The sequence below is a fragment of the Rhinolophus hipposideros genome (assembly GCF_964194185.1).
Source record: "Rhinolophus hipposideros genome assembly, chromosome: 15".
Classification (NCBI taxonomy): domain Eukaryota; kingdom Metazoa; phylum Chordata; class Mammalia; order Chiroptera; family Rhinolophidae; genus Rhinolophus; species Rhinolophus hipposideros.
In genome coordinates this window covers 23,746,217-23,770,589 of record NC_138061.1, presented here as the reverse complement: position 1 = coordinate 23,770,589, position 24,373 = coordinate 23,746,217, and the positions used below count along the sequence as shown (strand labels likewise).

The following is a 24,373-nucleotide window of genomic DNA, read 5'->3' as shown; positions in this document are numbered from 1 at the left end:
AAGTTAGCGTTTTACTGCTCACCTGCCACCTGCTGTCCTGCTCTGGTCTCAGTCCTGGCCTAATGCAAACAGAATGCCTCAGCTTGGCTTCAAGTCCCTCCTCCCTTGGTGGTGAAGTTAATTACTTCACTCAGTCTCTCTGTTACACTCAGCCTCGGAGATTTGATGATTTTCCACCCTTGGAGTCAGTGGAACTGAAATTCATCTCAGAGCCAAGTTCAATTCTCCACAGGCTGGGTAATACCGGTCTGAGACACCCAGCTCCTCCCCCAGGCTGACCCAGGCCAGGGGACAGCACGGGTGCAGGGGAGATGGCCCCTGGGAGCCCCTCCGGCTCTACCTCTGTCTAGTCCTTCTGCCCCCCGCCATCCATGCTGGGACAACTTCCCTGTCTCTTCCTAGGTCTTTCAGAGGCTCTGGCTTCATCAGCCAGATCTCTGAGGCATGGCCAGCTCCTGGGCCAGCCCCTCCAGCCTCAAAGCTGGGGGTAAGGTGTCCTAGCAGAGGCACAAAGCCCTAGGGATCAAGCCAGGTGCCCCCCCCCTTCGCCCATTGCACTACTCTGTGCCTCTGCTGGCCTACACTGATGCCCCAAGTGTCCATGTGTCCTCCAGATGTGTCCGAGGGCTCAGTCCCCAATGGAGACTCCCAGAGTGGCGTGGACAGTTTGCGGAAGCACTTGCGAGCTGACACCTTCACCCAGCAGCAGCTGGAAGCTTTGGATCGGGTCTTTGAGCGTCCTTCCTACCCTGACGTCTTCCAGGCATCAGAGCACATCAAATCAGAACAGGTGAGGAAGGCGCTTTCTGCGTGCACAAGTAGAAAGGAATTGGGTAGAACAGGCCTCTGGAGAATGTGCACCCAGCATTGCATATGGGCGTACCGTGTGTGGGCCATGTGAATGGGCTCACATAGGACATGATAGTAGAGTTAGGACAAATCATTATGATATGTGCTAGTTAGAAATGGTGAGTTCTTGGTGCGAGTATGGCCTTGAGTAAGTCTTATCCCTTTCAGAGCTTCAGTTTCCCTGTCTACAGAATAAAGGGCTAAGATGTATGATCTAACAGGTCTCCTCTGGCCCTGCCATTCCCTGCTTCCGGCATAGAGTACTGGGAAATGTCCTCTTGCTGTGTCCCTTACCTAAATGCCCCCCAGGGTCCCACAGAAAGTCTGTGCAAGCCTGTGGCACTCTTCTTGCCCAGCTGTCTGCCTCTTGCTCCCAACTGTACAAAGTGACCCCAGGCAGGCTGACTGCCTACCTCTCAGACCCAATACTGGCATTTAATGAGTCCTACAGATGCAGAACAGTTCAGAACACACAGCATGGGACGTATCCCACAGCACATTTCTACACTATGCAGCATAGAAACACATCTCCTAAGTCCTCACCTTTACCCCAGGGCACATGTTTACACACCACCACCACCCACCTGCTCCCCCCCCACAGCCCATAGTACTCCCCAGACCACCAGATCAGCACCTTCCAGCACTCACCTCTACCCTCACCTCAGTGCAGCCTGTAGTGCACGTGCTCAAACACAGGAGCACACCCCCATTCCTCTTAGATCTATGGCGTAGGCCAGGCCCACAACCGCAGCACCACACACTGCTTGCACACGCACCCGCACACACACAGTGCATACATGCAAGCGTGTGCATGCACATACAAGCACACACAGGCGAGCACAGCTACCGTGGCTCCACACAGCACAGTTCGGCTCTAGGACTCCAACAGCTTGCAGCTACTCGCCTTTCTCCCCGCCCGTCCTTTTATCCCATAAGCTGTTTGTCTTCATAAAACAAAAATCAAAAGTCTTTTTAAGGTGCCCTGAGCCATAAACCAACAAAGGAGGAGCTGGCTGAGGCGGGCGGCTTGGTGCACCCTCCCCGAGTCCCCGGCTGTATTACAATGAATAACCTTTATTTACTTTCATTAGACTATTAAACACCAGCACAGTCATTTTTCCCCCTGAAACTCGGAGCAGGGCCCATAAAGCAAATCCGAAGCCTAATTGAGTTCATTTTAATTTCTCTCCGATCACAGCGAATTACTCTGGTGATAAATCAGGGGGCAGCTTCACCCCCAGTAGAAGGCCTAATTTGCAGCTAATTACAAAACTGATTTCTACAGGAAGATCAATACAAGAAGGAATTGGAAATGACGAGGCAATCCCGTCCAGCCAGGGAGGGGAGGGGGTTCTCTGGGGGGGCCAGGAAGCGGAAGGGAAAAAAACGGACCCGAAAGAGCAGAAAATCAGTTTTAATTTAACGTAATATTAATCAGAGCAACTTTTCCTGCTTTGTGCAGGCTCCTGGCCTGCCCAGCTCTGGGGTCTGGCTTGGCGGTGGCTGCAATAAAAAGGCAATTACCCGAGTGTTTCGGGCAGGACACCCTTTCAGAGTCAATGACTGGCCCCCTCCCACCCTTCTGTTAGCCATGTGGACTCTCCCCCTCCCCAATTTCATACCCCAGTGCACAGGCAGAGAGCAAGGGGCCTGTGGGGCTGTCTTTGTTTGTTTTTTAAAAAGGGGCGCCAGCACCCTTTCAGCTGGCCCAGCAGTGCCAGGCTGGAGGCCCCACTAGGCCCTCCCCCCAGCTACTGCTTCTGCCATCATGTCATGGTCGCCCCTCCTCCTCAAGGTTCCCCACCCCAGGGGGACCTTAAAACTCCCCTTGCCTCTCAGCAGTGGGATCCTCACTGCTACACTCCACTCTTGGGGCTTCTTAGGCAGGAACTGTTACAGAAATGTAAAGGGTGCTAGATGACCACTGATAAAGTCTAGGCCGCACCTCAGCTTCACAGGTCAGCTCTCCCCACCCACACAAAGCTCTGCATCATCTGTGGGGCCCGCCACTCCCTCTCTCCCCTCCGTCTGCCTGGCCATCTCCTTCCACCCCCTCTGGGAGGGCTCCTCGGTCCTCCTCCCCATCTGCGCACTGAGCCCTTTCTCCGTGTGCGCATCAATAGAGAGCTGTCGCTTTTCTCTCTCCTCCCAGGGGAACGAGTACTCCCTCCCAGCCCTGACCCCTGGGCTTGATGAAGTCAAATCGAGTCTATCTGCGTCCACCAACCCCGAGCTGGGCAGCAACGTGTCAGGCACGCAGACATACCCCGTTGTGACCGGTAAGGGGGCTTCCAGGAGGGTGGGGGCACAGCTTTCAATGCAGGTGCCTCAGCCCATGCCATCTGGGGCCCAGTGTGACAAGTGGGCCCCCTGCCATGATATCTGCAGAGAGAGTGAGCCCCTAAAAACCAGGGTGCTTCCCAAATAGATGTGTACAGATGTGAGCAGGAAAAATTGTGGTCAGGGTCTCTGGGTACTTCAGCCTGAAAAGGGGGTTATTGCTGGCTCTTTTTGCCCAGCAAAAATCCTCTTGCCTCTCTCTTTGCATTTTTTTCTTGCCTCCATCAAGACCCAGAATTGTAAGCCTGTTGCTAGGACTTGTTGTGAGAGAACTCAGAGGGTAAAGAGGCCAGAATGGCAAGAAGGGAGCATGAATGCCCAGTGTCCAGTCTCCATGCCCTTGTTTCCTCAAGGCTGGTGGGAACCTGCTTTCCTTTCCTTCTGGGCAGTTTGGGTCGCTGTGGCTTTGGGCTTCAGGACATGGCATCCAGCTCTGTGGTTATAGTTAAGTACAATGATCCCAGCCCTTCTGCTTCCCAGAAAAATCACAGAGACCAAGACTTGATTTCAAGGCCAGGCAGGGTCTGGCCTGTCCCACAGTCAAACGCAGGGGGAGGGGGCACCTAATCCCGGTGCTCCCATGGATTAGGAGCAGCAGAGGCAGCTAGAGTGGAAGAACGCCGAGGTGTGGCTCAGTGAAGAGCCCAGCCGAGGAAGCTCTAGGCCTCCGATCTGCCCGGTTGTGGAAGGCGCCTGGCACTGCAGAAGGGTTTCCAGGCCAGGAAAGTGCCCAAGTGGGAGAGACACACATTGAGGTGTTATTAAAATTCACCTAATTATTCTAGAGACACTAAAGCCAATGTGCCGTTTGTTCCTTGGGAGACAGAATGATTGAGAAGGGTCTCGGTGGGGATTGGGAGACACTGAGGCGTTACCTGCAGAGCAAGGCAAGCGGAGGCGGCCTAGGGACCTCGCAGCAAGGCTGCAAGCAGCCAGCATCACAGCCAGTGGCAAAGACTGGCAGCAGACCTGGCCTTGCTGTAGGATAGGGCCTTGCTTCTGACTTGACGCTGATCCAAGTCTGGTTCAGGTCTGAGGTAGATGCAAGTGGCCACCCAGCCTCCACCTCGGGTCTTTGGAGAGCCCTGCGTTAGCTTTCCCAGAATCTTCTCAAGGAGTGTCTTGATACAACTGTTTCTGGCTTGGACAGAGTAGAGCTCTTTGGCTAGACAATCAGAGGTTGAGTTCTGGAAGTGTCAGAGAACTGGAAGTGTCAGATGGACCAGTTCTGGGAGTGACAACCTTAGCTGGATCAGGACACTGACTATTATCAACTGGCCCTTGGCATGAGCCCACTTTATCCCACCTTGGAAGCTCTCTGAGTATTCTGACCCAAGACAGAGAGATGGCCTAGGCCAGGCTACCCTTCTCCTGACCTGCAGAGAGTGACAGTGGTCTCTTCCTAAAGAGAGCCCAGGAGGCTTTTCTCTAATCCCAGCTGTCCATCCCTGGGTCCAGTCCAGAAGGCAGAGGGGCTTCCTGGGGTGAAGAGATGGAACTTTGGGGCAGAGCTTCTGCTGCAGGAGAACTTGGACTGGCGCAGAAAAGTCCTTCCACCTTGCGCCTCCCCCGCCCGCCTCCCCCCCATGGCCCTGGAACGGTCCCAGCTCAGCCTGGGAACATCTCCGGCTGATCCATCTGGATCCAAGTGTGAGAAAAGTTCATTTCAGACCCAGCTTGACATTCCCAGGTGGCAAGTTAGCACTAACATCTCAATCTGTATGCGACATTTCAATCAAGCGAGGAGTAACAAAAGCAGAACCATTAACATTCGGAGCTGTTCACCAGTGGTAATGACGGGGAAACTCGCTCAGAAACTGGAAATTACCAAAAAAGAGAGAAGTGTGTGGAGAGGTGGGGGAGGGGAAGTGGGGGGCGGGAGCACGAAATGATTTTTCTACACTTAGGCCAAGATCCAATGTTTGGATGAATGGTGCCATTACTCGAGAAAGGGCTGCTCATTCTTAAAATGTTTTTGCTGGCAATTAAACGGCTGCAGTTATTGATCTTTGTTGATTTTATGTCCTCCTAATTTGCATAATCTATTAAAGATGAATGATTCATGATGTGTTTATTATGGGGACAAACAGAATTTGCTGGAGGTACTGTCAAGGTGAGAAATGGGGCAGTGCCCAGAGACTTCATGGGCCATCTCAGGAGTGGGGCCAGCATGTTGGCCTTTAGGCCAGGACTTTTTGGGGAGCAGTGAACAGTGATGCAAGGAGAACAGACACAAGAGTTCTTCTAGAAAGATGTGGGCATCTGTGAGAATCAGGCTCTAAGCATGGCTGCCGTGTGCTAAAGGCTTTTGGTGTATTTGTAGAAATTTCCCTCAAAGATTCTTAAAAAGGTGATTTTGTTGGAAAATAGGAAGGGCTTTGCTAGAGGAAAAACCAGGAAGGCCCTTTCAGGTAGATGATGCTGGCCAGGTGTGTACTCCAAGTGAGAGTGCAAGGGGGTCATCCTGTGCCCACAGCCTGGCTTAGGTGTTCCCAGCGGTTCAAAGAGCCCTCTTCATCCCCTACATTTCAGGCACGCAGCTTATCCTCTTCTCTGGGGACAGGCAGCTGAGGTTGCAAACCTCCAGGGATGAGTCCTGAGGAAACCAGCCCAGGAATGCCCTAGCCTAACTTGAAGAGCTGACCTTATTGATATTCCTGCCATCTCCTGGCACTAGAGGCTGATTTCAAACTTCACCAGCCACTTGATACATCTGTTCCACAAGGTCAAGACTGAGAGGAGAGAGGAGCTTGGACTATTGTGTGGAGGGGAGTGTGGGGCCCAGTGGGCCAGGACGTAGCTAATCACATTGCAAGGAAGGGTGGCTGCCAGAGGCTGGAGCTCGGCCGATAGCTTCCTCTCTCCACCTTCCATCATGGAACCAAGGAGAGAGACCGATTTTTCTGGGTAGTGTTTGCAAGTTCTGCCGAGATTTTAATTTCACTGCATCACAACTCAGCAAGCTGCCAAGTCAAGCTGGTTATTTAAATTTATCACCCACTTTCCCTTCCGCTGCTGGGCTGCTCTAGCTCAGCGGCATCCCTTCTCTCCAGCCCACTGCTCTAGGCTGCTGGTCTGGAACGGAGCCGAGTCGCTCCTAAGTGATAAGGAAAAAGGGACCAGTTAGATGAGAGAGTGGGTTGGTGGCACTCTGGCCGCAGGCTTCCTCAGGTTGGCTGGCTGTGGCTGGTACCTTCTAGCAACTTCTTACCCTTCCAAAGGACCCCACAGGGGGCCTCCATCAAGCCCTCAGTAGTCTAGGGACCGCTTGGGTCAGGGCCTCTTCAGCGAGTTAGTGCCTTCATTCCTTCAAGTCTCCCATCACTGGTAGAAAAGAGCCCCTCTTCCCCATGACCTCCTCCCTTCAGCCCCTCCCTTCTTGTGTCTGGCCAGGTCTGCAGCCATGGAAGAACATAAGGGGACATTGGCAGTAATGTTGCTCTGGGAGGGGAAGATGAGTACTAGTTGCAGGATTCCCAAAGTCCTTTGGAGATGTTTTGGAGCAATTAGAGAGTCCCCTGACCTGGTGAAAGTCCACCTTAAAGGTGAGAGCAGGTTCCCTACCCTGGAGCCTGAATGGAGTGAGATGATGCTAGAAGAAGTCAGACAGTGTGCAGAGGCTCTCTGGGCTCACTCCAGAAGCAGAAGAATACACCAGCCCCCAGAGCCGCTGCGCCAAACAGGCTTCCCTGGCCTCGAGCGGCATCTCTGCCACACACTGGGCGAGCTTCATGCAAGTGCAGCTCTCGCCACCCTCACTTTAGTCCCAGACAGCTATTGGAGGAATGAAATTGAGGTCCAGAAACAAGGCAGATCAAACTCACCAAAACATAGCTGTGTAAAATATAACAAGAATTGTTAATATACAACTAAACCTCATTCTCTGGTGCCAGAAATAGAGGGAAACTCCAAGCCAGAGTGTGTGAGAGACTGCTGGGATCACGCTGAAGGTAAACCCTAACTGGGGGAGGCTGAGGTTGGAACCCACCAGACGGGAGACGTGACTTTGGGCCCAAGAGAAGCAGGAAGCTAGAATAGAGTACTACCCTTCATAAAGCCAGGAACAGAGCAGGACAACTATTCATGAAAGGGACACACAAGAAACTCATCCCAGTGGCCCAGGGAAACAAGTGAGGGTAGGGAGGGGAATCTCCAGGAGAAATGGAGACTCCAACCCTGACCCTGGTTCAGAGTTCGAATTTATACCATGAATATATGACAGGAACCCCCAGCCGAGAACTTACATAAAAATGTGTCCAGGATAGTAATCCACTCAGAAACCCCAGCAGGAACAAGAGCAGACCTTCTCTGAAGAGACATCCCACAATCCAGGGCACTGGGACTCCCACAGGGGAAAAAAAAATCCACTACTAAAGATGAGCTCACTATAAAAAATTACGCACCTCATATGAACACAAACTGTCATGAGGGAGAGTTGGCAGAAGTAATAAATAGGACAATTAACACCCCCAAGAACTGGAGATCATAGAACAATCCAAAAGCAACTATGAAAGATGCATGTTTAATATTCTAAACAAGATAAAGAGAAGTATAGTTTTGTGTTTATCACAGATCCAGACCCCACCTCCCCTTCCCCACCACGGCTGAGCAAATTGTAAGATAATGGAGATAATAAAGGCTAAAGAATGAAGACCATACCTATAGCTTATTGTTTTGGGGTTCTGGAGCCATGGAAAGAGATAAGACTCAGGCAGCCCTGAAAGTAGAGCCTGTCCCTGCTTTTCCAAGCTCCCAGATGGCTAAGTCTCAGTAGAGAATCTTCCCTTTACCTTGGAAAAATGTCAGAACATTGGAGAACTATGACAAGGGCAGTACATTCCTCCCAACGAGGAGGGGGTGGTGGTTAAAAAATAAAAAGCCTTGTTAGCTTCTCCACCCTGGTGGAGAGGAGGTGGTTTGATTCAAAAGCTTGAGAGAAACTTCTCTTGATGCCTGGACACTGCAGCTCTGAAGGAACCGATAGCTAAGAGCAAGGAGGAGAAGTGCATGTTGCCCAAGAGGGCTGCACCCAGGACAGGGAGAGGGAGCCAGAGATGCTGGTTTCCTGGAAGACAGCAAATTTGAGCAGAGATGGGGGGGGGTGCCAGTAAGGCAAAGTTCAAAAAAAGCAATGGGCTGCCCCCCACCCCCACCCCTCGGGCCTGGAGGCCAGGGAGAGCAGTGTGGGCTCAACTTCTGAGAAAGGATTGCAAATCCTTAGAAGCTCAGACTCCTTGCCCACATCTGGGATGGTCAGAGAAGTGGCCTTTTAGCAGATAGCGGTGTGGACCCTGGGAAGCCCTCCTACTACTCGGGGAGTCCTGAGGGCCTGCAGGAACTGCTCTTTTCCTGTAGTTAACAACCCCCTTCCAATGCGACTGCATTTCCCTCCATAAAACAAACAGCTTAGCCCTTGGCCAGCCCCTGGGGGAGGAGAGGGCAATAAAAGCTGAGAAATGTTTCTGAAGGAGGCTGGGAGTCTCCTAGCCTTGTCTGTCGGCTCAAAGCCTCTGATTAGCTAGAGGAATTTAGGGCACAGACATCAGATTTTCTCTCCAACCTTGAAAGGAGAAGACTAGGGCAACATCAACATGCTGCAAGTCAGAGAGCCTTTTACTGTGGAGGCTGAACCAAGCCCGAGGGCTTCTCCTCAGCACCCCTAGGCCCTACACCCTTCATGTGAGCTGAGAAGGCCCCATGGAAAGAGTCTAGCTTCCTCCCCAAATCCCTGAGGCCTCCAGTCACATCCCCCAGGACCTCCAGCCACCAGACCTCAGTTCTGATTTAATTATGGGGGCATTTCCATAGCAATGAGACATTGACAGATAAGGCGGGGGCCCTGGGCCTGCAGCCTAGGGAATCGTTGGATCAGGGCTCTTTCTCTTCCTCCTTTACCCCATCCAGCTCTAGAGGGAAAGGATATTGAAAAGAAGAGCATTTGTCTACTCCAGGACTGGGAGAATCAGGTCAAATCTGAGCAGAATAAAAGCTGTACCACCTCAGTCTCCAGCCGCAATCCCACGCCCATGTCTGTGCCCACCAGCCCTCCCAGGGGTGATCTGCTGCCCTCCCCAGCAGGGTGCCTTAGGCAGAAGCACATGGGGTGCTAATGGAGCTGCAAAGGGGAGGAGAGTCCCTGGGGAAGATGAAGACGGTATGGACGGTTCCCAGGCATTTTAGCAAAGATGTAATTCTATGGTCTTTCTAAGCTGAGTTCAAATTTGACCCATTGCCCCAGGCCTTTATTCTTGACTCCTCCCTTCATCTTTGCCCTGCATCCAGAAGACCCACGCTCTCTGGTCTGTGCTTGGCCCTCCACAGCCTGGTCTCACCAATTCATTTGGAACTCAGAGAGAGGCCGGTTTGAATCTTAGTGACAATATTTTCAAGAAATCAAGGATCTGTATTTGAAGTGCATATAGTAGCCAAGTCAGGCTAACAAAGGGTTGCCTAAAAGAAAACACTGGGCACTGCTTTCATGATTACCTGGGTTATAGGGAACATTCTGGTTGCTGTAGATGTTTAGAGATGCTTGGTTTGTCCCAAAAAAGAGTCCTCCATAGGAGGGAATACCCCAGCCCTAAGCTTGTTTGCTCCCTTATTTGGCACTTCCTACGAAGTAAAGTTCGGCTAAGTAAAAGTAAAGACAGTCAACCTAACCTTTTCTGAATGACCAGAAATTGTAAATAGTGGTATCCCAATGAATGTTACAGGTATGCATTGGGACCAAGGGCTCAGAAATGTCCAGGTGGCCTCAAAGCCACCTAGGCAAGACCTGAAAGCTTGTTCCCCCAGATAGCCAGCCCCCCCACCCCACAGGTGACAGGAAGACCCTCATACTCCCTCCCCAGGGTGATCAGAATCTTGCCTTCCCTCCCATTAGCTGTAGCCTCAGGACAAACATGCCAGCACTTTTTCAGCCCTGAGCTTTGGAAGGCAAGCCCTGCCACTATTGTTACTTCTAAGAAGGCTTTGAGCGCTTTCAGCCTGGAATCCCCCCCTCTCCTCTCTGGTGGCGGAGGGGCTGGCAGGCAGGGAGGGAGGAAATCCTGGGCAGGCTCAGAGAGCAGCCTAATGCTCCAGCAGCTTAAGTGGCCGTTTTCCTTGGGATTAGGGTTTCACTTACACAGAGCGCCTGAAAAACGCTGCGCTTTCAGAAGGATTAGAGCTGACAATTCAGTGCTCTCCGAGAACAAAATAAAGCCAGAGAGGAACTGGAGAGCTGGAGTACCGGGAAACTGTGCAAACAGGCTTAACCTCTGCCCACCCAGCATGAGGGCCTCTCTTACTCTGAGCCCATAAGTGAGCCTGAGCCCAGCCTCCAGAGTGCCAGCAGCTGCCCAACTCCCATCTTCACTTATGGTTTGCTAATGGAGCCAGAGAAGGCAGCGTGGGGAAGTGAAAAGAGGAGAGGGCTAGGATGTCTTCCTCTCTTTGAGCCTCAGTTTCCTCCTCTGTAAACTGAGAAAGTTGAACTAGAAGATAACCAAGTTCCCTATCGGCCCTTTGAAAACGTGATTCTCCCCAGTACCTCCTAGCCATATTCCAGGACCTTGAGGCTGCAGCTCCATCCATGGTCCAGCCACGTTAGAATTGGAAGTCTGCTCTTGTGGGGCCCTAGGTCAGCAGATTACCATGCTCAGATGAAGGCTGTGTGCTGTGGGAAGGGACGCAACAGTATAACTGGTTGTGTCCAGCTGGTTGGCTGTGGAGGTGCAGACCTCACTGAGACCACACAGATCTGGGCAGCGTCCCTGCCTAGGACATACCAGGGACTAGATGAAAGGGCCAACTGTCAGTGGGAAGCAAGATCAGCTAGGAGAGCAGCCACAGCCCCCTCTGCTGGAGCCCAGAGAAGGCAAACCTCAGGATGAGTAGCTATGGGGCCAAGACCGGCCTAAGGCTGGGGGCCCTCACACAGGTACCTCTGCCTTAGAGTAGAAACCTTGGGGAGGATTTGGAAACCTGTGGAATAAGAAACAAAATGAAACATGCAAAAAAACTCTTCCCCTCTCCTTTTAAAGCATTGTTTACAGATTTCAAGTGTGTTACTTTAGGTTATTATGTAACTTGGATTGGTCATAAAGTGATCATAATTGGTACAGTAAATGTAAGTGTACAGTATATTTAGGCAGTAATTACAAATTTAATAACTGTGTATTCTTGGAAGTAGTATATAAATGCTTGTGTCAAATGCAGCCACAGACTGCCAACCTTGAAGCAATCTAATGTCTTCATTTTCGCTACCTTATGAGAAGCAGACAAACTTGAGGGTAGGATAGTAAAACAAGAGTTATGTTTTCTGGCCTTAGGGTCCTCCACAGTGTCAAGTGGATACCGAAAGTGCTCATTTTCAGAGAAAGATGCTGAGGAAAAGCATCTCTAAACTCATTGAATATAACTTTTGCTGTATAAATCTATGTCTAATAAGTCTTGTTGTCTGAGCCATCACTGAGCCAAAGCATCTCTGCTCCTTTTTATTATTTCCTTGGTCTTCTGAATGTTGACATTTTCCTGACTTGAGATAAGCTGCTCTGCTCTTTCACATGTTATTTTGCTAGTCTTTGTATGATCTTATTTATTGGTACAATTCAAGTGGTTTCAAACAAATCAGTGTCTCTTAGGCCAAAGAACAGAGGTTCTTTTTGCTTTTTATAAACAGTGCTTATTAATCTTTGGGTCATGAATACCTTTGAGAATATGATGAAAGCCATCTAGATATTATTTATGTGTACCTATAATATTTTAGGTATGGCTTTATACGGACTCCCTGAAGCACATCTGTGGAGTCCTACAGGACCAGTGAACCCCATTTTAATCCTCTTGCAGTAGAAAATGGAAGAACCTGAAACATGCAAGAAAGAAGAAAGTACAAGATGTTCTGTTATAGGAGGGATTCACTTAGCTTAGACCCAGGTCACTTTCCTGGACCAAATACCTATCTATTTCTGGGTCTACAGTATTTGAGAATGTCATTCTAGAATCACCCAGTATACTGCTTGTTCTGTAGTCCAGGTTCTGCCATCTACTAGCTGTGAAATCTTGGACATAATACTTAGTTAGCCCCTCTGAGTTTCAATTTCTCATCTATAAAACGGTGATTAAAAACAGATCAACATCATAGGCTGAGATGAGGATTAAATGAGCTAACGCATAGAAAATATTTAGGACAGTGCCTACCATATAATAGGTGCTAGCTAGTCTAGGTGCAAGCAGAAACACAACTTTATCCTTGATTCTTAGACCTGACAAAAATAGCGTAAATTATCTGGTGACTGAAATTTTCCAATTTCTTAATAGTCTTTCCCTTTGCTTTTCTCTGTACTTGTAAGAGGCACTGCACTTAGATTCTCCAGAACAGTTGATTCGATCTGGCCCATTTGGTAAGGAATGTCTGACAAAAGTGCACTGTCTGATTCAGATGTAGTGATTGCTGTAGAAATTGGCTTTAGAATCTTCAGGGACTTCTGCAGTTCAACTGAGAAGATATCCTCATCAAGTACAGTGCGTCTAACACTTCTGGGTACTTTAAGATTCTCAGCTACTACTGTGTCTTGAAGAGCCTCTTTGTTTTTCAGAAAACTCTCAAAGGAGATTAATACTCCACCCCATGGAGTTTTACTACAGACTTTTGGTGTCGGAATTTTATTCTTTGTACCTGTTTTTCTTGCCTCATTTTAACGATGGCAGTGACAATATGAGATTTTGCTTGTTGGATGACTTATTTTCCTTTTCTTTGGCTCTTTTGGCAAATACCTGGCTTTGTGTTATCATTAAAAGGCAGTGTGGCATAGACATAGCTTCAAACTTTGGCTCTATCATTTACTAGTTCTGTAGCCATAGGAAGGTCATTAGGGCTTTCCGTGCCTCCATTTTCTCAACTTCAAAACAAGCAAGTTAGGCTGATCATCTCAAAGGCCCTTCTACTTTTGAAAACTTTGTAACCTTAGGAAGCAAGTATCCAACATGAAATGCCCATCCTCTTGTAATATGTGGGGTTTTATCCATTTGTGATTCTTGGTGCTGTTTTCATGTTAGTGGCATTGTCAGTGAGCAAAGCAAATACTTGAGCGCTTACTATCTCATGTTGGATGGCACATATTTTATAACTGGTGTTTTCTGCTGTATAGCCGTTTTCTTCTCTTTCTGCACTTTTGCTTTCTTTGAGGACATGGCTGTGCTTACAGTTTTAGAGTTCGTCTCCGCTCCCATGTCCATCTGTCTATAGTAATGCAAGGCCCAGTGCTCTGTCGATTCTTCCTTGCACAGATTCCATTATCCATTCATATTCTCTCACTAAAAGAGGCTTGCTCAAAGAATGCTGCCGGGCAAATGGTATGATGGTCTTAGTAATTTGAAAACTTCCTGTAGTATGTGTTTTCCATTATTGACAATGGTGTTCTAGAGAATATATGACTCTGGCAAGAGTTTGGTCAATTTTTTTCCTGCTCATCAGGTGTCACCTGTGTACTAATGAAGCCATTGAGAGTGCTTTGTATGCAGTGGCTTGCACCTTTGTTGGCTTAGGGGTCCTGAACAGACACCTTTTTGTGGTGATACCCGTGTTCCAGAATCTGCAGCAGCAGAAGCACAGCCATATGAGTAGCTGAATATTAGGAAGCTTGCATGCTTTTTCCTCACCGTGGGTCTCTTCTCTCACATTTTAAAAATGTCTGGTAACCACCAATATGTTGTCTGTATCTATGAGTTTGTTTTTGTTTTGTTCTGTTCATTGTTTCTTTTCTTTTTAAAAAAATATTCCATATATGAGTGAAATCATACAGTTTGTCTTTCTCTGTCTGATTTATTTCACTTAGCATAATACCCTCAAGGTCCATCCACGTTGTTGCAAATGGCAGTATTTCATCTTTTTATGGCTGTGTGGTATTCCATTACATAGATAATAACACATCTTTATCCATTTATCAGTTGATGAGCACTTAGGATGTTTCCATACCTTGGCTATTTTAAATAATATTGCAATGAACAGAGGTTCATATATCTTTTTGAATTAGTGTTTTCATATTTTTTGGATAAATACAGATATCAAATTATAATGCTGTACACCTGAAACTTACATAATGTTATAAGCCAATGTTACCTTCATAAGAAAAATCCATGGAATTTGGAAATGTGTCTTTCAATCAACAATTCTGTGGGTGACTTTCAGCATGCAAATTTTCCATAAGTTGGACTTACCATTTTGCAAGAGGAAAAGCAAGTGAAAATAAACATTGCAGCAGACGTACCTGCAGGTTACCCGGAAACGCCTTTCCAGTCGTCCAGCCTTTCTTCCTCTCCCCTGAAGCTAGGTAGAGGATTGTGTGACAAAACCTTAGATTACAAGGAATTCATGTGTGACAGGTTGTGGAAACCATGCAGCTGAAAATCAGAATTCAGATGCATTTAAATTCCTATTTATTAAGAAAGAAGCGTTTTCCTGGCTGCTTTGTAGATATTAAGATCGCGGGGCCAAGCGGAACTAGGTTTCTATGTCTTTCTAATTTCAAAACTTCTACATCCTCCCTAACTCTCCTGTCATGGGCCTTTTTTTTGTTGTTGTTTTAACCAGTAAGTGCCATATTATTAATCTCTCTAGGAATTCATAGACATTGCTGTCATCGTCCACTTCATGTCTACTCCTATGAGAGGTGGTCAGAAGGAGTGTACCTTTTATTGATAATAGAATGAAAGAAAACCCACAAACCCAGCAAACACAGCTTCTTCTGTCTCTCTGTGATCTCTTGTTTACAGGTCTACTCTGTTGTTTATTCTTGAGTTTTAAAATGTAAGATATTAGCTATATCAGATAAATGTAGAGGAAAATCATTTTATTGCATGATAAAGCTAAGTCACAAGATGAGTCCCTCACTGTAAATCTTTCACGATCCTATAAAAATTCATAATCCATTGTTCAAATTATTTTTAGAGAAAAAGATTCACACATTTACATTTTGCCCCAGCCTTTACCACTTCAAAGGAGACCAACACATAGGAAACAATTAAACAACAATATAACCCACCTGGAGTTGGCTATAAAAGCAACGGTGATAGAAAATTAAGTAACAAGTATTTATTTAGCATCTACCATATTCTCAACTGTGCAAGATAACACAGAAGACAGGGTCCTGCCCTCAGTTTGATTCTGATTTATTTGAGGAAGCAAGCCATGATATGAAACAACAGGGCTGGTCCATTATGAAATATAATGACGTGATAAACCATGGAGCAGAGATACTATAGAAATTTAGAAGAGAGTAACTTCTCTGATAAGTAGAATAGTAGGGGTTGTAAGACTTCAGCCTGAAGGAGAGGGGAACTATGAGTAAGAAGATGAAAACTATATGGCAAAAGCATAGAGGTTTCACAGCACACAAGTCAGTGAAAACAGTCAAACTAAACTAAGGGGGGTGCAAATCAGAGCTGAGAAAGCTGGGTGGGGAAGAGTACCGGGGGGGTTGTGAAAGCCTGGCAGTGTTTAGATTCAAACTGTAGCCTACAGAGAATCAATGATGGTTTTCACAAGGGAAGTGATGTGATGAGAGCAAGGTGTCACGAGGTCTAGCCAAGCAGTCACATGTGGGAGACACCAGAGGGGGAAGAATGTGGAGACACAGAATATAAGCAAGAAAACTGTTGTGAGAAACTGAGGGCAGGTCTTAGGAGCTGAGCTATGGATGTGGTAGCGGAAATGAGAAGGGACAGACGTGACAGACATTGCTAAGAGGAACTGACCACACTTGGTGACTGACTTCATACAGAGGCAGAGGAAAAAGGCTGTCAGGAAAGGACTCCAATATTTTTGGTCTGATGGTTTTCAAGGGGTTCTTCAGTAGAACTGATTGTGGGGAAGATGAATCAGCTTTTATTCCTGTCAGGTTTGAGGTGACAGTGGGACACCTAATGAAAATGTTCAGCAGGCAACTGGAAATACAGAAATCGGAGCTGTATCTCTGTAGACTGAGGGAAGGAAGGATGAATCCCTCAGATGTGTTAAGGTGAGGGTGAGGAAACTCACATGTCTCAGAAAAGGAGGAGGTGAGGTCAATTCCAAGGGGAGAGTGGCAAGGACAGAGAGGGACAGGTACTTTGGACTAGCCATCAGGAGGATGAGGATTAGTGTGATTGATAAAAGGAAACTGAACTGGGCCAGATATGCATAGTTGTATGGCTTCCTCCCGCCACACCTTGCCCTCCCAGGTTTGGACAGAGGCACTAGAGTGGGAGAGTGGCACTGGCTGAAGAGGAGGATAAGAGGAATCTGGAGAGGATGAATGGGACCCAGGAGAGCATAAAGTAGTCTCTAGGGCATGGAAGTGTGGGAGAGGAAGGAGGTCAAATTATTGTCGTTAGAGAATGGAGCATGCTAAAATGCAAAAGGAGGTGGTGACCCCTTCATGGTGATGGAGGGGACAGGCAAGGAAGGGAGGCCACTCGGGTGCAGCTGTGTTCCAGAGATGTCTATGGATTATGGGTGTTTCCTAATATTGACTGGCTTTGCCTTCACTCCAGGCAACTAGGAAATCCCTGTCTCCCACCCTCCAGGCTCTCGCTAATAGAGGCCTCCCAGGATAGAAGTCCAGCAGTTAGTGCGGGGAGCAGATTTTGCTCGTTGGAACTTGATCTGATCCACTTGCACTGTTGGCTCGAAAGCTCCTGGTTCGCTTCAGGGGTGGTTTTCTATTTAAATGCCATAAACACTAACAGCAAAATAGCCCACTGGCTGGCCCCCTGCTCTCCACACCTGCCAGATCCGGCACCTGCAGCACCACTTGGAAAGGACAAGGAAGACCCATCAGCCTGTGTGGATGGTGGTGGGGTGTCTTCCAAGCTGAAGGGAAAGATGGAGTGTTAGGGAGGGGGGAGGTCAGCAAGTACGGTAATAGAGGTCCATTTGGCTACTGGAGAGACCACAGCCAAATGTCTTGCTGGAAAGGAGTAAAACCAGGTCACCCCCTCTGGGTTTGGGTTACACAGAGACACAAGCAAAGGCAAACACATATGCACATACATGCAGAGAGAGCTAGCAGAACAGAGGTGCACACGCACAGCTATCATAGGACAGATATTTGGGTAACGAACTTAGGTACTTGTAAAGGCATACCTGGACCTGCTCATCATCCATACCCCATGTGTCTGCACACGGCTCTTTCCTCTCTTAGGGGTTCTCTTTCCATGAAATGAGTAGAGGCAGCCCCCTCTCTTCTAGGCCTCACCCCTTCCCCTTTGTGTTTTTCCAGGTCGTGACATGGCGAGCACCACTCTGCCTGGTTACCCCCCTCACGTGCCCCCCACTGGCCAGGGAAGCTACCCCACCTCCACCCTGGCAGGAATGGTGCCTGGTAGGTGACAATGTTGCAGCTGCCTAATTTAGGTGGGGTAACGAAATTGTGGGTGAGCTGCTGAGTGATCTATAGTCTGAGGCTGGGGGTGCGGGGAGGCCCAACATCCCTTCCCCCAAACCATTGCTATTCTATCCCTCTCCCTAAAGCCTGCAATAGGTCCCCTATCCTCCCTCATAAGCAACCCAGAGAGGGAGCTTGCGGAAGTGCTCCTACGTGCACCCCGCTGTATGTCATGGCCCTTCCACAAAGTCCACCCACCTAAGCCTGTGCCCAGGGAGCTCTCAGCCTCAGCTCTGCTTTCAGTGCCCCAGCCCACCCCCAGCCAGCTGACACTGCTTGGAAGAAGTTGCCCTGGTTTCCATGGAAACTTGGAGCCAAGAACCATTTCCAGGGGCATGTCAGTCACTCAGACAAAGCCTGGTCCACACCAACCCACAGGGAAGACCAGTGTTGAGAACCCACCTCACCCCAGAGACAGGAGGAAGCTAGTCCCTAAGGAAGAGGAACAGAGGAAGGCTATAGCAGGAACCAGAGAGGCTGACCTCAGAGAGATGAGATAGAGCACTGCCACATCTCCTCAGAGGAATCAGGCTCTCCTTGCTCCACCCACGGTCTGACAGGAGCTGGGTTGGGCTGAGTGGATCAGAGAGGCAGAGGCCGCATTTAGGCTCTGGTGATGGCAGCTGGAGCTTGTACTCTTCCCAAACCCTGGCTCCCAGAGTGGGAGCCAGACATGAAGCCAAAGAGAGTAGAAGCTCCTATTCACATAAACACCAAAAAAAACCTCTTGTCTTAAAGAGAGTGAGACTCATTGGGCCTACACCCACTTCTGCTGGCTGCTTTTTTGTGTGCCCCTTCCCTGAAGTTCAACTCTCATGGGGTGGGGGGTCATAGATGAGGTGACTGGCCCCATTCCTGGACTGTCCAACTAGGGACAGCCCTGGATAAACAGAGTTGGGGAGGAGAGCATGATAAAGAGGGCATTGCTGCAGGGTGTGGTAGAATAGGGGCTGAAGGGAGTTAGAGGAACTGGGTAAGGAGAGGTGAGGGTGAGGGGAGTCCTACCCAGATGTGGGGTAGAGGGAGTAGAAGGATTGGGGGCAAGAAGATTCTTCCAGGAAGGTCCCAGCAGTGAGCAGGTGGAGGCTGAAGAAGGTCTTAGAAAGGTGGGGGTGAGGGAAGGGGGAGTCTGCAAGGAGGTGGGGATGAGGGGAGCCGCAGAGAGCTCACGGTGGCAAGGGGGGAGTCGTTAAACAGAATCTAGTGCTGATGAGGAAATTACACTTGTTTCATTAGCGATGGGGAAGGAGATAGCTCAGTTCCTCTTGGTCACAGTTGAGCTCAGAAGCTCATTATCCTGCTGCACGCATGCTTTCCCTCCTCGTCAATAAACAGGCTTTCCAGTGGCTGCATCCCCCACCCCCACCCCAGCTCTCTCTCTGAGAGGGGCCCCTTCTCCTCTACTTAACCCGCGGTTAGGGATCACTGTAAACAGTCTGGGGTCATCACACAGGAGAAAGGGCGAGGGGGAAACCCGGAGGCCTGGCCTTTCTCCCGCGGAGGGAGTGAAGCCGCTTCCGACGGCTTCCAGCCCACGAGGCCCTTCTCTTACAGCTCGAGGACCAGCAGGCAGTCCACCTGCTCCCCGCCGCCTCCTTCCCCTGCTGCGTGGCCCAAGAATTGAATCTCTAGAGGGCAAGGCAGGAGAGGGTGTTTCCCAGCAGAGCCCCCACCCTTGTTTTGGCACCGTGCTGAGATGCTATTCTTAGGACTTTCTGGGACAAAGTGTCCCGAGGGCCTTTCTTCGCCACCCTCCCCCTCTTCCACCCCTTGGTGCTATGGCTCCCAGAACCAGAATCTCCACTAAAAAGGCTCTGGCCCTCGAATGAAACGGGGCAGGGAGCCTAGACCTGAAACAAACCCTTCCTGGGTGGCCCGGAGCGCTTCCACAGAGGAGCTCCCGGCGGGCACTGCCCTGCAGTTGCCTCCGTGCGACTATGCGAGGCGCGTGTGTGTTTCCGCATCAGCCCCCCCCACACACACACACCACAGGCTCTCCCCACGTGGACTCAGTGGATTGCTCCACCTCCGCCCGGCCCGCACGTCGGTAGCAGGCATTGCCCTGCCCGCTGCACCTGCACCTTGGACCCGGGGTAGCCCCTGACCCGGGTCGGGGTGTCGGGTCTGTCCCAGTGTTGCTGGTGTCTGATCCGCACTCCCCCACCCTCTCGCAGGGAGCGAGTTCTCCGGCAACCCTTACAGCCACCCCCAGTACACCGCCTACAACGAGGCTTGGAGATTCAGCAACCCCGCCTTACTAAGTGAGTACGCCACCTGGCTGGCCTGCGGCTCAGCGCGTCCGCCCGCCGGCGGGCTCCGCGGGGCTGCTTCCGGACACGTCCGACTCCCCGCCATCCGACCTTTGGGTGCTGGCCGGGCGGGCTCGTTAGTGCATCACTGAGGGCCAGGACCCCTGGAGGATGCCCACGCCTCCCGCCCTGCCCTCCCCTCCCCTCCCCCCCTCCTCCCTTCCCTCCCAGCTCCCGGGGAGGCCCTGCGCCGCCCCCACCCTCCTGGGAGGTCCACAGTAGGGCGGCGGCGGTCGCCGATTGAGTCCCCCTCCCACCCAGTGATGCAGCTCTCCAGGAGACGAGCGGCCTGCAGCCCAGCCAAAGTCTCCCTGCCGGGATCCCGCCAGACCCCTGGCCCGGGAGGTCTTTGCTTTGCTTTTCTTTCCTTTTTTGTTCTCCTGTTTGTCCTCTCACCCAGCCCATTCTTCTCCTGTGTTAACTTCCAGGTTCCCCTTATTATTATAGTGCCGCCCCCCGGGGCTCCGCCCCTGCCGCTGCTGCCGCTGCCTATGACCGCCACTAGTTACCGCGGGGACCACATCAAGCTTCAGGCCGATAGCTTCGGCCTCCACATCGTCCCTGTCTGACCGCCCGTCCCGGAGAGAGGGAGGACCGATGCGACGCGAAGCCTCTCGCCACCGCCCCAGCCCCATCCCCACCCAGGAAGCCTGCAGCCCTTCACGTCACCCCATCGAAGGCCGGACAGGACGAGTGGAGCCGCGGGCGGGACCCTCAGGCCTGGGCCCACCGCCCGCAACCCCGCCCGCCGCCCCTCCCCGCCTGCCTGGACTGCGCGGCGCAGCGAGGAGGGCCCGACCCAGCTCCTCGGCCTCGTCAGAGCCGGCCCGGAGCACCATCCACAGCGTAGGACTCTGGCCAGGCCCGCTGCGTGCGGGACACGTTTCTGTGACACACAATCAGCGCGGCCTGCAGCGCGGCCCAGCCCGGAGCATCCCGCCTCCGACGCTCCGGCGCCAGGAGGCCTCGCTGGAGGGACTGGGCACAGGGAATTAAAAGAACAAACCGATTTTCTGCAGAAGGAGTAAGAGCCTCCTGCCGAACCCTCGGGGAAAAGTCCTTACCCCCGCGCCACTGGACTGCCACCACCTTCCGAGTGTGCCCAGGCCCAGGCAGGAGGTGGAAGGGAATGGGGGCGTGGGGACTGGGCTCTAGGGACAAAGGTTGGGTTTTTCAGGTCTTTCCAAGGTTGGGACCCGAGGCAAGGAGGCCCCAGCACCCCGCAGCCACCGAGCCCGACTCTTGGCTCTTCCCTACTCCATCTGAACTGCCCAGGCACTTCCTTCTAGTGACCAGACTCTCAATCCCCCTGGCCCCTACCTCAGCGTCTCAGCCATCTGCTGACCTCCCAGTCTCCCCTCATGCCGGTCCTTTTCCCATCGCTCTGCATCTCTCCTCCCTAACTCGCTGCCCAATCCGAGGCTGTCCGGTGCCTGCCGCAGGACCGGTTCCCCCAGGCCATGGGGCACTGGTCTTCCCCAGCAGTTACTTGCTGTCCCTCCCCCGACACAGACTCTCCATCTGCGGGTGGTAGGAGCAGGTTCTTTCTGAGCTGGCGTCTGAGCTGCGGCGGGGTGGAAGTGGAGGTCGCCCACTCCCCCCCCAGCCTCCTCCTCCCGCAGAAACTGAACAGAACCGCAAAAAAGTCTACATTTATTTAATATGATGGTCTTTGCAAAAAGGAACAAACAAAAACCCAACAGGCTGCTGCTTTGTAGAAAGACGGTGTGTGTCGTGTGAAGGCGAACCCGTGTATATAACCCCGCCCCGTCCGCCCCGCCCTGCCCGGTAGAGTCCCGCTGCCCGCCAGCCCTGCCTGTAGATGCGCCCCGCTGTCTGTGCTGTGAGAGTCGCCGCTCGCTGGGGGGGAGGGGGGGACACAGCTATACACACACTAAAGCACAGCACGTCCTGGGGGAGGGTGGCATTTTTTATGTTACAAAAAAAATTACAAAAGAAATCTCTATGCAAAATGACGAACATGGTCCTGTACTCCTCTCGCCTCTGTTTTGTTGGCTATTTCTCTCTGATTCCGTGTTTTCGCTCTCCTCCGCATCTCTCTCTTGCGCATCTCTCCCCTCTCTCCATTTCTCTTTCCCCGTCTATCTCTATGTCTCTCGGTCTTTGTCCCTCTGTCTCTGTCCCTCTCTCAGCTCTGCCCCGGCCGCCTTGCCCTCGCAGCCTAGATCAGAGGTGGCAGCTCCACCCCCGGGCTTGTCCCCTTGCGGCCGTGCCACGCGCCCCTGGGCCGCCGGCGGCCGGGCAGCCCCGTCCCGTAGTTGCTCTCTTGGTAGCGGCGATGCGCCCTGCATGTCTCCTCACCCGTGGATCGTGACGACTCGAAATAACAGAAACAAACTCAATAAAAGTGAAAATAAATAAATAAATAAATAAATAAAAATCCTTGAACAAATGCGAAAAGGCTTGGAGTCCTCGCCCAGATCTCTCTCCCCTTCGAGCCTTTTTATTTGAAAAGGAAAACGAGAAAAGAGAATAGTTTAAGGGAACTGTCGGCGCCCAGCCAGGCTCCAGTGGCCCGAGCTAGACGGCAGGGCGCCGAGGTTCGAACTCCGAGGGCCAGCCCATCCCAGCCTCGCAGGGCTGGCGGGTCAGAGTTCTCAGAGCCAGGACCCAGCGAACCCTCGAGAGAGCCCCTGGCAGCTTTGGTCTCCTTGGCCACTTTGAGCGCGTCGGTTCGTTTTTATTCTTTTCTTTCTTTTTCTTTCTTTTTTTTTTGTGCACATGATAAATAAATAATAATAATAAATAAATAATAAATAATAATAAATAATAATAATAATAAAATTTTGTATGTCACTCCCCATGGCTCCAGGTTTGTCTCTCCCTGTCTCTGGGACAGGCCTCCCCTCACACTGGTCGATCCCAAATAACCCCTTCAATGAGCTTCCCAACTGCTTTCCCACTGCGACCCCCATCCCAACCCTTCTCCAAGATCCTCTTGGGGGCAGCTGAAACCAGGCGAAGGTCGAGATGAGTAAACCACCCTCCCCCACCTGCCTCTCATTTGAGGCAACGAGCTTTCCAAAACTTCAGAGTAACTTCGAATTACATGTCTACACCAGGCCGATGGGTCGCCCTGCCTCTCCACCCGCACCCAGATTCAGGTTCAGGCTCTCGGGACGACTTCGGAGGCCCTCTCCGGGTAGGTGGGGGGTTGTTTGCTGTCCTGTCTCTTTCCTCCGCTTCCCGCGCAGCCGCAATTTTATCCCCCAAGTCCGCAAAGAGACCGCGGAAACCGCAAACGCTTGTCACTAGTTCCCTCGCCGCGCATGTTGTTCCGGGCTCGGACCGTGCCCTGCCCCGCGGAGCCCCGGGGAGAACCTGCGGGTTCCCGAGACCTCGCGCGCCCCCTGTGTCTTGCGGAGTCCGGCGCCCCGGAGAGCAGCAGCTAGGATTGGTGGGTTTGGGTGTGTCCTCGAGAGGCAGAGCAGGAACCTGTCTTTGAGTCAGTCGGTGCTTCCATTTCTACTGGTTCAAGGTCTATATGTCCCTGGGTGGTTCTGGGGGTGGGGAACTGGGGAACTGTTTGCTTTTTCAGACACTCTTACTGTTCTTGTGCCCACGTGTTCAGTGAAGGATTTTTGTATGTCCTGTGTCTCTGTTCCTGTTTGGGAGGAATGGAGTGATTGTCCAGGATTGTCCAGGCGGCATCTGAGATACTTGGAAGGGGTCCCCTCTCTATCCCTTCACTTCCCAACTCCAGCCCTCCCCAAAAGGCCGTAGCCTCCACCTAGTCTCTGCCCTAGGAGACTTTCCTTTTCTGCCCCTGGGAAAACTTCCCAGCTCATTTTCCAGCTCAGCCTCCTTCCACTGGGAAGACTCTTGGCGCTCTGAGCTGTCAGGGATGGCTGGGGATGGGGGGCTGCAAACAGGACCTGCAGGCTGACTAAGGAGTGACCTTCTGTCTTGGCTGGGGCCAGTCTGTCCCAGACACCTCCTTCCCACCAGGATCCCAGAGGCTTTTCTTTCCCCAAGCCTATTTGCCCAGCTTCACCCCCATCATGTCACTGCAGGAGGATACCAGCATCTCCAATGAATCAGCAAGCCCCTAGTGAAGCCCATCCCCTTCCTCCTTCTTCCCCACCTGTGTCCCCTCCCCATTCCCCATCTCAGTAAATGACAGTCCCACCTTCAGCTTCCACCCTGCACAGTGCTCCCCCTCTTGAACATCAGTCTCCTACCATGTTTCCCTGAAAATAAGACCTAGCCGGACAATCAGCTCTAATGCATCTTTTGGAGCAAAAATTAATATAAGACCGGGTCTTATACTAAAATAAGACAGAATCTTGATAAGATAAGATAAGATAAGACCAGGTCTTATAATAATTTTTGCTCCAAAAGACATATGAGAGCTGATTGTCTGGCTAGATCTTATTTTCAGGGAAACATGGTAGTAAAAAGAATTCTTAATGTGTACTCTCAATATAATATTTATGTATTTATTTATAT

The 24,373-nt window shown here is 50.9% G+C and overlaps 1 protein-coding gene across 8 annotated transcripts in view; it reads left to right on the top strand.

Annotated features, from left to right (window-relative positions):
- The window catches only part of PAX2 (paired box 2), a gene marked incomplete at its 5' end in the record, with an annotated part of 78,443 nt that extends 56,123 nt beyond the window's left edge, over window positions 1–22,320 (top strand). For 4 of the 8 annotated variants that reach the window (XM_081074099.1, XM_081074095.1, XM_081074098.1 and 1 more), the window contains 5 exons: window positions 615–790; window positions 3,002–3,128; window positions 17,430–17,531; window positions 19,769–19,855; window positions 20,351–22,320. In XM_081074099.1, coding sequence (XP_080930225.1) covers window positions 615–790; window positions 3,002–3,128; window positions 17,430–17,531; window positions 19,769–19,855; window positions 20,351–20,472 — 614 coding nt within the window. In that variant the 3' untranslated portion in view covers window positions 20,473–22,320. Of the gene's footprint in view, window positions 1–614; window positions 791–3,001; window positions 3,129–17,429; window positions 17,532–19,768; window positions 19,856–20,331 lie in introns of all 8 variants that reach the window. The other 4 variants (XM_081074101.1, XM_081074097.1, XM_081074100.1 and 1 more) reach the window with 1 other exon arrangement.
- Window positions 22,321–24,373: the final 2,053 nt, after the last annotated feature.